Source organism: Rhamphochromis longiceps, linkage group LG11, assembly GCF_057381845.1.
Source record: "Rhamphochromis longiceps isolate RC_006_pf linkage group LG11, R_longiceps_female_GT1.1, whole genome shotgun sequence".
In the NCBI taxonomy this organism is placed as follows: Eukaryota; Metazoa; Chordata; class Actinopteri; order Cichliformes; family Cichlidae; genus Rhamphochromis; species Rhamphochromis longiceps.
The window spans coordinates 37,674,053-37,686,232 of record NC_140567.1 but is presented as its reverse complement, the minus strand read 5'-3'; the positions used below and the strand labels follow the sequence as shown (position 1 = coordinate 37,686,232).

Genomic DNA, 12,180 nt, shown 5'->3' with positions numbered 1-12,180 from the left:
TTATTTCAACCATTTATGGGTATAGTTTTGTACATAATATTAATTTTTCTATTATCACTAATTATTGTTAATTTTCCCACCAAGAGCCTTGTGGGGAACTTTATTTCAGCCTATTCACAGTTCTGATGATTGGAAGCAAATAATTGAATTTTAAGAGGATATTTACAAAATTACACTGCAGAACAGCATTCTGGGTAATGCTAGCTAGTCAGCTAACACTGTGCAGCGTGAAGAACAGTGAGGAGGTGGAGGCTGGAGGGAAGAGAGCAGAGACCAGCAAAAGCAAAACGACGACGATGTTAACTCTGGTTTAAAAGCACACACAGTGACGTCTAATTAGACAAAGGTTGTACAATCATATTTTTGTTAATATTTGTCCACTGTTTTTGCTACACTGTTTCTAAACACACACACACATGTGTGTATTTATATCCTTGTATCGTCTCATTGATAATGCTTTCCCTAGCTGCTTACCCTAACCATCAAAAATGAATGCCTAACCCTGACCCTAAACCTGACCATAACCTAATTGTAATCCTGACACTAAAACCACATTTTGAGTCTAAAAATGCCTTCAAACTCGAAGGGACTGGCGTTTTGGTCCCCGCGATGGCTGTTTGTCCCCACAGTATAGTAAACTATCCATCTTTGGTCCCCATGAAGACGTTAAACCCGTCCACACACACACACAGTGGTGAGAGGACATTTGGAGGTGACTGTGCTGTAACTCAATCTAGTCTGAGCTGTGCTGCAGACGATCCAAACTGCCTCTGGTCTGAAAGCAGCTTTGTTCTTCCTGCTCGCAGCCCGGCGCCGTCCCTGCAGCGACACACGCTCCCTCTGCAACACAACCCGGCCGAGCACATACACATCTGACAAGCTGCTGTCTGGATGCTCAGAGGAGCATGGATGGCGATCGTATGAGCAGCACTGAAATGTTCATATCTGACATGCAGTCAGACTCATGATACATAATGAAAGTAGTGACATTGTACTGGGTAACGCTGCCTAAACAAGGCCTGATGTAAAGATAATAATCTTCCTGCAAAGCTGCTGCTTGGACCAGCACAGGGGAGTGAAATTAGGACACCCCTGCTGCCTTTGACCTTGCCCTGTGACCTCCTGGTTTCATTAAACGTGTTGACATGTTGAGCATGTTTATGGGTGAGGACTGAGCATTAATACTCAGGGTTCAGCGACTAGCTGCTTCTTTCCTCGCTGGAGACGCACAGGTTGATGTGAGTCCTTCTCAGGTAAGTTTTTCTCTCTAATGCATGAAGATTCAGTCAGGATGTGTGTGCACAATGAAATCTCTAAACATCAGTAACGATAAGACAAACTCGATCATCATCCCCGAGAATGTGAGAACCCTGATATTGATTTGAAAAATGTGAGCTGCCTCTCAGATTACACCTGATTACACCTCCCACTTGCCTCCCTTGTAGTTTATTTTAAATCTCAGGTGAACGGGCTGAAAACTGGAACTAGACCTCTCAGGTTAAGATGATCAGTTTTTTTTATCACAAATTTTCTTCTGATGATTAAATATGTAAATGAGCCATTAAGTATTTAAATCTTTTCACAACACATTTCTTCATACTGCATAAAGTCACATTGAAATGAGTGTTTTCATTGGGCTGCTGCACAAGGGAACAAGAACTAAGCTGAGGGGCTGAAAGATTGGAGAGTCGTGCAGAAAACATTGGGACAAGTTTTACTTTCATGGAAGAGCTGAAGTTTGTTTTTAGGTGAACAGCTGTTTGTAAATGTGATGACAGAAATATTTAATCACTTTATTTAAGTAATAGTCATAATCGTAGTTGAAGAATAGAACAAAAGTTATGAAAGTACTCATGGAGGATCCTAAACATGATATTAGTGATTACTGTATATATCAGTTCAGTCACTTATATAATACCTGACACCGTTTCCCCTAATAATACATCATCATATAATAATAGATTTATGTTTTAAAATCTGCCAAATAATAAGCAAGTAAAGCTGAATGGCTCCTCGTATGCGAGGCCCCACTGGGACGACAACCCACAGAGACGTTCTGCAGAGGCTGTGTCTCTGCGGTGTCCCTCTGGAAGAGCTGGAGAAGGTGGCGGGGAGCGGAAGGCCTGAGCGTCTCTGCATGACCCCGACCAGAGAAGCAACAGAAAATAGATGGATGGAGTGCAAGTAATATACAGTCTCTGCAAAACATGGAAATACTTATATAAAGTAAAAGTATATTAAAATGTACTTTTACTTGAATAAATCTACTGTTCAAAATCTGAAAAATCAAGTGAAAATTTTACAAAATTAAAAGCTTTTTAGAAATATATTGATTGGTTGTAAAGACTTGAAAACTGAAAAATCTGCACAGCGTGCGGAGCACTGCAGCCCTCGCTGTGGGAATCACGACTCCTCTGAACGACTCACTCAGAATTTTTAAACATGAGTTTTTAAAATCACTCCACAAATGAAAAATTATTATTCATTTGTCGTGTACCAGAGGCATATATCGCATTTCTAAATAACTGCATTTCTCTATAAATTTATCTTTTTTCCTAGTTGCAGTTTGCTGAGTGCCCAGCAGAGGTCAGCCATGTCCCACATCAACAGTACCGAGCTGCAGTCTCTCCTCCTCTCCGTCCTGCAGCACTGCCTCAACAGCACGAGCTTTCTGTCTCCTGCAGGGCCTGCTGAGAACTTCACTACCCAGCAGGCTGTGCAGCACGTGGCTGCAGGCAGGGCCCACACTGAGTCTCAGGGAATCATGTACATCCTGCTGCTGGTGGGCATGTTCAGCTTCTTCACGTTCGGTATCATGCTCAGCTACATCCGCTCAAAGAAGCTGGAGAGCTCTCACGACCCGTACCACCAGTACATCGCCCACGACTGGAACGCGGCCACGGCGCCGTCCAGGGCCGTCGCTCAGGCTCTGCGCAGGGTGGCCACGGGTGATGGAGCGGGCAGCAAGGAGCCCGTCATCATCTGCAATCCTGCGACGCAGGAGCAGCTGACGGACTAAACGAAGACAATCAATGACTCAAATAATTTAAATTGCAACACTCTCCACATTTAATTTAATCACATTAACCAAAAGTTACAGTGTCGGGTTTGCATTTCAGTGATTTCACAGAAATAACTCCAACAGTTACTCACACTTTGCACTCTGATTCTGATTTCTTTTAAACTTTTATCTGACAGGAAACACCTGCAGCTCTGAGCTGGGCTCTGATTGGCTGAGCACTAAACAAACAAATGAAAGTCTGGATCAATCTATCAGCTCTGCAGTTTAATGCAACAAACAAGGACATGGTGGCGGTGTAGGGCTGCCACGATTAGTCGACTAGTCACGATTACGTCGACTATTAAAATCGTCGACGACTGATTTAATAGTCGACGCGTCGTTTGAAGCTTTGTAAGATCCCAAAAGCAGGAATAAGTAGCAGGATTTAAGAGTGTAATAACGGACTGAAACAGAAGATGGCAGCACTGCATGTACAAGGATGCCAGCTGCCGTTAAACTCCGAAGAAGAAGAAGCAGCTGTGTCCCAGAATTCATAGCGCAGCCCAGCTTAGTTTCCAACAATGGCGGCAGCTAGTTAGTTTTAATATTACTCTTATTATTCTTTCTGGGTCACAAAATAAACGTTTAACATGTTTTCAGGCGAGAATGTAGCTGTGTAAACCTCAAATATCTGCTCAGTTTATCAAGACACCGCATATTTTCAAAAGCGCTCCGACGTTTTCAGAGACGTCTGTTACCCACTAGCTTGATAGCTAGCCGGGGGGCTAGGCTAACTAGAGCCGTGAGAACACCGGACTCCCGGCTAATCGTTTTCAAACCCACCGCCATCTTTCCCTACTCAGGTTAAACATGATATATGAGTCACTTAGATAACTTAACAATGTTATTGTTTGGCTTTTTTTAGTATTTTATTTGTTCCTGAGTAAATCGGTTTGGCTGAGATTAAAGTTATAGTTTTTACACAGCTGAATAAACGTCAAGCAGACAGCTGATCATCAGAAGTGTGAGATGCTCGAGAATTTACTCCGGTGTCCTGTTAGATTTTAGATAGCAAGGAGTTTATTAAACTTCACCGAAACAATCTGCAAATGTCATTAAAATTGAATAAACTATCATCTTGTCTTTATTGTTAGTTAGCACAGACCTTAAACACTTAAAGCTGTAAGCTAATGATAGTTATATAAGAGCAGATGCTGCTGGTGCAATAAGCTGTACGTTTTATGTCCAATGGATGATGATCTGATTAGTCGACTAATCGCAAAAATAATCGGTGACTAGTCGACTATCAAAATAATCGTTTGTGGCAGCCCTATTGTGGTACACAATCCAACCACTTACACTTTGTTACGGATACCCCGACTTCTGGACATCTACAGAAACCAAGGACCACAATCCACAGTGATGAGCCTTTATTAAAGTTTGAAACCACAAGTTTCCCTACATCACCTTACATACCACCTATCTTTTAGCTATTAGCTATACCAGGTGTCCACCACCTTTGGACTGGAAGATGCTTTCACCTCCTTACCATGAGGAGGGAAAAGCATCAAGTCGAGAACGGACCGTTTAATCTTTTTGTTATTGAGCTGGAGGAAGCTGGGCACTTAACTCATTCACTGCCATTGACGTCTATAGCCGTCAGTTGCAGTGAATGAGTCAATGGGTTTAACTCATTCACTGCCAATGGCTGGCAGTGAATGAGTTAAAGTACTCATGGTGAACTTTTTAATTCAGAAACAGTTTAAAATCCTTCAAACCAAAGTATCTGATTGGTCAGTGAATGAGGGTTTTTATGTTCTGTTTTTCCCAGTATAACCAGTATAACCACGACCTGATGTGACGTTCTACCTGAAGATGCTTTGTACTTCAGGCCTCTGAACAGAAATCTATGGGAAACCATCCAACAGCAAAGCTGATGTTAGAAACATAACTTCCAGGGAAAATTAAAGATTTTAAATGCTTTTTTGGGGCAGAGTCAGCTGATTTGACACATGCAGTGTTTATGTCCTGGTGACCACTGAAATTACTGTAAGAATTGAATAACTCAGATGTAGCTTCAGTGCCTTCGGGCAGACCTTTGGTGCTGGTTAAATTAAAAAACATAATTGTTGTTGTTTTTTTATCGGAGCAAATTCTGCATCCACGACACGAGTCCGTGTTTTCTGTTCTTCGTCATCGCTGCGGCGTTGGCTCGTTTCTTCTCCTCCTTCCTCCTCTCGCGCTCCCTCTCTCTCTCCGTTTGCTGCTGCAGTCGGCGTTGGCGAGCTCCTTTCACGGCACACTCGATCTCTCGGGACAAACTGAAGTGAACCATCTGCATGCTGAGCATCGGCACGATCAGGTTATAATTGTCTACCAGCTTGTTCAGTTTGACTAGCTCCTCCTCCACTGACGCACACAGCTCCTCCCACTCCCGGCTTTCTCTGGGAGTCACGGGGTCACTGAGCCGGGCCTGCCCGTCCAGCAGCCTGTTTCGGATCTGAGCGGTGGCCTCTCTGATGTCGCGCTGCGTGACAACCCAAGGGGGCTGGTAACCGTTGTCTACGAGGATGCGGTTCAGGTTGTGGGTCATGGGGTCGGTGTAGGGATTGTGCTCAAACTTGTTGAGGGGTTTTCCGGCGCCGCTCAGGTTCCTGAAGTCTCCGCGGGCCATCGACTCCTGAATCAGATCCTCCACGAGCCGCTCCACTGCCTGGGTGATCTTGATTTTGCGGCTACGCTGGCGCATGTCTCGTTCCACCAGCGCCCCCTCGCCCGCCGCCGCCCTCTCGTGCTCCTGCTGTCGGTAGTTTAAAACCTGCTCGGATGCCCGGTCGACACGAATCTGACGGTACTGACGCTCGCGCTGGCTGGGCGTGCCTGTGCCCACGCCCTCGTAGCTGAGGTAGTGTCTGTGCTGGAGTGCTGCACCTCTGGACTTATCCTCATCTTCAGCTTCAGCTTCCTTCTCTCCGCTCAGCTGCTTGACTTTGCTCTGATGCGCCAGCACGGCACGGTACGCCTCCTCGACCCGTGCAAACAGCACCGCGTCTGCAGTTGGCACCCCTGAGTCAGGGTGGTAGAGCTTGGCGAGACGCAGGTAGGCCTCTTTCACCTGCACAGGACTGCTGCTGCCCTCGTCAGGCAGCTGCAGAAGCCGGTAGCTCTCCCGCAGGCTGCGGCTGATTCGAGGACCAGAGCTCAGCGATCGGACCGACTGAGACCAGATGAGCAGAAGGCGTCCATGATAGCAGTCGCCGCAGGAAACCAGGAGGCGGAGAGTGAAACTCATCTCCAGCACACTCCTGCTGACACAGAAGGTTCAGTTACACGTTGAGCATGTTGTGGCTGTGTACTGTCACCAGGGTTCAGAGTGAAGAATAATGAGGGCTACTGCTGTTAAGAATAATAAGTCATAATAATTTAGATTTGTAAAGCACCTTTCAAGAAACTCAGAGACACTTTACAAAAGAACTCTAGAAGCTGAAAGTGTTGTTGAAAAAGTGAGTTTTAAATAATTACCTAAAAATGCCAATCGATTCAAATCAGTAAGAACTATTTAATTAATAATGATATAATTCAATTAGTTCAATTCAATTAAAAAACTCATTTATTTCTGCATATATTTGGATTTGGGTTACATGGCTGACGCTATGTTTCAGTGATTTGGTGCTTGTTCACCTGGATCACCACCTTGTCTGGAGCAGATCTACAGGTTATGGTGATGCACATGAGAAACAAATGAACCACCTTTGTAACACTGACAACCGAGCTAAACGCTGACGTTACCTGGATGAGCCACAATCCTGCTTCATATTTCAGACTTCTGGTGAGGCAATGAGTTACTCAGTTATAGATGCGTTTTTACCCAAACACAAGCCTGCCACAAACGTCGAGAGTCTACATGGAGTTTGTTTCAAAGCCGCACTTCACTAATGTTTGTGAACAAGATCTTTACTGTGTCTGAAAACAGCTGTAACAGGAAATAACATCACAGCTTCACCTGAAAGAAGGGCTCGATGTTGCGTTTATTGCATTGGTTGTATGAGTTTATTTTATTAAGATTGTCTATTTAAATCTGGCAGAGAAATAATATAAAGGCCACATATGCAGAAATGATACAGTGAAACTGACGGATGTTGGATGATACCACCCTAAACGAGGCCATTCATATAACTCTAACATACTTTATACAATATACATGCATAAATACAAAGAGTGCTGTAAAACTTCCTAACTCTGCATATATTCATAATTAAACAAAGACAGCATGCACTGGTCTTAGCACTTCCACTGCAGCCTCTGAATCCTTATAACAGTGTTGGAGGTGTTAACCAGAACGGGAGGTCCTCACAAGTGAGCACAAAATGCAAATTAGCCGTTATTTAATAGTTTAGAGCAGCTCGAAGTCTTCTGTCAGCCAACAGCTGAGATCAGTGTGCGGAGGAGGAGAGGCTACCAGCCAGAATGACTGCTAGCTGCTGTTTTACAACTAACATCGAGTTAATGGAGACTGATTTAAAACATTTAGACCCCAAAACTGAACGTAAAACCAGACCTGTTTATTCACCAGAACACGTTATAACACTGCATGACCCACGGCCTCGCACAGAGAGAAGACAGGTCACCTGTTTGTTGTTAGCAGTGGATCTTCTTCTGCTTCCTCAAAGGTTACGACGTCTCTGTATTCACCTGCGATAGCGCCCTCTGTCGACCCAGAGACGACCAGCAGCGCCTTCGTGTTATTGTACAGTAAGTGGCTGCAGTTCAGCCAGCGGCCAGCAGGGGGACACTTCTCTATGAAAGGCTGTGGAACTAAACGACCTGCTCTGCTTTAAGAAAAAAAAACAAAACACTTACGCACTATAATGTGTCAGAATTAAAATGCATTTATTTTTAATTACAGTGAAGCATTCTATCAAAAACATGATGAAATTTATCAAACGAATAAAGTTAACCCAATAAACTGAGTTCAAATTCAAGTTCAAATTTTATTTGTCACATACACAGTCATACACGATATGCACAATATGCAGTGAAATGCTTACACAACTGCTCGTGACCTAAAGAAAAAAGAAAAGGCTATGAATAAGATAGGAAATAAATATGAAAATTAAAAAGGGTAAATTTAACTAGGAAGGAATAAAATTGGGTTTGGATAGTCCCCTTATGTTTCCTGTTCTTAGTTGTTAAACATTATGTGCTACATTTCTGCTTCTCGTTGCTGCTCCAGCAAACCACAGGTCTTCCTGTCCAATGACAAACAATTAGTAAATGAAGACACACACTGCATATGATTTACAATATCTTTAATGAGTTACAACCAGAAAGAAGAAATATACGTCTGGTTAGTTTGTGAATGCATATCTGAGAATGTGATGTGGAGCTTTTTACTGAAAGTTAATGAAAAAGCCTATTATTTAAATTCTGTTTCTGCAGCTGCTGTTTTGGGGAGTGAAAATGTTGATTAAAAGGAGACATCAGATTTGAGGATCAGCCCCAAATAACAGTGCCAAAAGAGGCCAAGGGGCACGGCTATAGGCACTTTTTTTTTTACAAACCTTAAAATAAACCCCAGAAAGATCAGAGAGAGCGAGAGAGAGAGCTAGATGGAACTAGTTTCTCACACTGAGAAAAAATACGTTGCATTAAACCACAGACAAGCTCCTGCTCACGCAGCAAGAATGATTTACCAGGTGGACAAATTTGAGATGAGTCCTCAAAGGTAAGCAAGGATTAAGTCACTTTTTAACTAATGTAATTGAGAATAGTTTATAATTATAAGTTATATAAAGAGCTGCTGGTTTTTAGGTTCATGTTAAGTCAGAGCATGAGTGTTCTTGTGTTCTTGCATTGCTGATGTTATTGGGATATAATTATAAATGAAAGATCGACCGATGAGGCTTTTTTATCCACTGTAACTTTGTGTAGTTTCACTCACTCCTCACCTTCTCTGTTGTTGTTTTTCATGTGGAGAGCATGTTTTAATTAATAATTAGAGCAGAGTACATTACAAATACAAATATTTTTGGTTTCTTGCTGCTTGGTTACCACACGGTCAGAGGTCAGGTTGTTTTAGTGACAGTCCATTTGAGAGGAAGCAGCCCTCATCTTTCATTTAGTTGAAGCTTTGTGCCGATGAACAGAAGCAGACTTTCTGGGGCCTGCTTTTCAGACTAGGATACAAAATGTGATGGAAGAAAACTATATTAAGGTCAGACGTGCTTATGCCATGGCTAATGCATGCATTCTAGACTGAGAAAAAGTTTTCACAAATATTTTACATAAATTATGGGGAGCATATGAATTCTGATAGATTTCAGCAGGTACTGTGACACTGATGCTCTGGTTTGTCATTAAGGACGTTATAAGAAGGATGAGACTTGATCTCAAGTTCATCAGAATCAGAAGACTTTATTTATCCCCAAGGGGCAATTAACAAACAACCGTGCAGCATACGTTGAAGATAAGGACATAGGAGTGAAATAATAAATACACAGAATATACAGTTTTAAAATGAAAGTGACTAAAGGTGAATAAATAATTGTAAGTGACTAAAAATGAATAAAGTGTCAGTAGAATAAGAAGACTGTAGTTTATGTTTCTGTTGTGGGAAATGTTCTTATCGGCTGGAGTTAAAAAGCAGAGTGGCTTTGGGGACAAAGGTGGCGCTCCTCCTCCTCTCAGTCCTGCAGGAAATGCAGCAGAGGCGTCGCCCAGAGGGGAGCCATTGAAATGCAGGGTGAAGAATGTGAGAGGGGTCGTTGAGGATTTTGGCTGCCTGTCTTTGGGCCTGTTGGCTGAAAACCTGCCAGAGTTCTGACAGGCAGGCCGATGAGATGAGCCGCGTGGAAGTAATAAAGGAGGATCCAAACGCAGGCACTTGTAAAGGTGTGAGGGTGGTTTATTAAACACAAAATAAAAATGGACAAGTGGCAAACGGAGGAAGGACTAAACTATACTGGGAACAAACTGACTACTGAACACGAACCTGAACGAGAGCGAGCAGAGGCAGACGACGGTTGACAGCATGGAAAAAACCACATGCGTAAGACATGATGGATACACAGACAGACCAGCAACCACAATGACAGAAGATGCGACTTAAATACACACAGAGAAACAAAGGGAGATTACACACAGGTGGGAGTAATTAACGAGACGAGACATGGGAGGTAAAACTGAACACACATGAGACGCAGACCTTCACAATAAAACAGGAAACAAGAAAACACTACACAAAGACGCAGACTCGACACTGAGAGACAGACAGAATATAACACATGGAACCTGAACTAAACTAAACGTGAGACACAACCGAAGAACAAATCCTTTAACATGAATAAACAGAAACATAGAATTCAAATAATTAACCAACAATTCACAAAGGTAACAAAGCAATCATTCAAGAATAAACCAAAACATAATGAACTCAAAATGCTGGGTCGAACCGACCCAGAACCGTGACAGATGATTTTAGAGCACAGTGATGCCGTGTGCTGCAGTCTGTTCCTGTACAGCAGGTGATGGAGAAGGTCATGATGCTTTCCAGGAAGGCATAGTAGAAAGTCATCATGATGGCTGTGCTGACTCCAAAGGAGTTTAGTTTCCTAAGGAGGTGTAGCCGTTGGTGGCACCTCCTGAGAATCTCCTCTGTGTTGGCAGAGAATTTCAGACTTCTCTATTCCAGATACATACTCATCCAGTTTCTGTTTCACAAGTGTCCAGTCAGATACTAATGACTGCTGAAAAGGCAATTTATTCTTTCTCCAGGCAGCAGTACCAAACCTGTGCTCCATGTACCATAGCTACAGCAGCCATGCAGGTAAATAGAAACATTTCATTCATTATGGGCAAGAGTGTGTTTTCAGTCAGTGTGAGGGACCACGCAGCCAAGGCATAGAGGACACAGGAAAAAAATGTCTTCAAAAAGGGTTTTCTTTATTTTACCCTCAAAAAGGTTCAAAAGACAAAATTCAAAAAACATAATTAGCAGGCCCAGAAAAGAGGTCAACTAAATATAACTCTACAAAAAGTCATTTCCAGAAACTTAGACAAACAAAGTGGAAACAACTTAACCCACAAACTGGCCTAATTACAAATATATAAGAGGGTAGCTTTTATAGTGGTTTGGCCAACCCATTTACCCACAATAGGGGGAAAACAAAAACACACTAATATTAACTAAGCACAGAATAACATAAGTAAACCTAAAACACCCCTGTTCCTGATAAGCACATGGTTGTTCCTGCTAAGCAGGCATTTTGTTCTCACAGGCTGTGTCCCAATTCAGGGTCTTGAAGTACGCATTTCAAGTGCGATTACGTCACCGCCACGCGACGACGGCTGTCCCAATTCGAAGTGTGCTTCAAATGCATACTCCAAATGCGCCGTCGATTTCCCCAAATATCAAGCGTGGTCCGGTGCACGCTTCGTGGTCCCATATATCCCACAATTCATAGCGCGGCAGTGGGTGTGGATAATTTTGCTGCAAAATACGGCAGAAGGGAGCGGCCGAAGAGTGAACTGTCAAAAGTACTGAACATCATGTCACTTATTTATGTGCGAATGTTTAATAACGAAGAACATTAAAACATTACTGTTCCCACATGTCGGCAAAGTTGTGTGACATCACTAATGTCACATTAGTGATGTTTGTACTTTCAGCGTTAACATGGTTTTAAAGCCTCTACTTCTAAATATATATATAGTTGACCTTAATCTTACAGAGAATGTGATGATTTTGTGGATAATTAAAGTCAGTCATATATCCACAAACACAACAAGCTGAAAGTCAGTGATGCTGCTCGGTTTGCAGTCCTGAACATCACGGCACAAGCAGGATTCACTGCACTGTTAATGTTAGCTATGTTATATTGCTGCCTCTGTTCGGTGGTGTCGAGCCAAACGGTCTTTAACGTGTGTTTGAACGAGCTGACGGTTCACTCGTTAAGCTGAAAGAAAGATGCTTTAATCACAGCAGTCACACATGTGTCCACTGCACCATCTGGGACTCTTCTTGTTTACACTCGTAATAACACAAACACTAAATCCTGCTTCTCTGGTGCTGTTGTGTAGCAGTGTGTACACCTGAGACTGTCACCTGTCTGTCTGTCCTGCACTCTCTCTCTGTTTCTTTCTCTCTGATTGTGGAATAAAAGTATGAACGTGTGTTTATA

At 42.8% G+C, this 12,180-nt stretch overlaps 1 protein-coding gene across 2 annotated transcripts; it reads right to left on the bottom strand.

Annotated features, from left to right (window-relative positions):
- Positions 1-4,716: 4,716 nt before the first annotated feature.
- dnajc28 (DnaJ (Hsp40) homolog, subfamily C, member 28) lies at positions 4,717-7,658 on the bottom strand. Of its 2 annotated transcripts, none has more exons than XM_085423939.1 (2): positions 7,630-7,658; positions 4,717-6,306 (listed from the first exon to the last, which is right to left on the bottom strand). In XM_085423939.1, exon 2 carries the CDS (start codon positions 6,291-6,293, stop codon positions 5,142-5,144), a length of 1,152 nt encoding a protein of 383 aa, XP_085280065.1. In that variant the 5' UTR covers positions 6,294-6,306; positions 7,630-7,658; the 3' UTR covers positions 4,717-5,141. The 2 variants fall into 2 exon arrangements, with proteins under 2 accessions (XP_085280065.1, XP_085280064.1); XM_085423938.1 differs by having other exon boundaries at positions 7,560-7,646.
- Between the last annotated feature and the right edge of the window lie 4,522 nt (positions 7,659-12,180).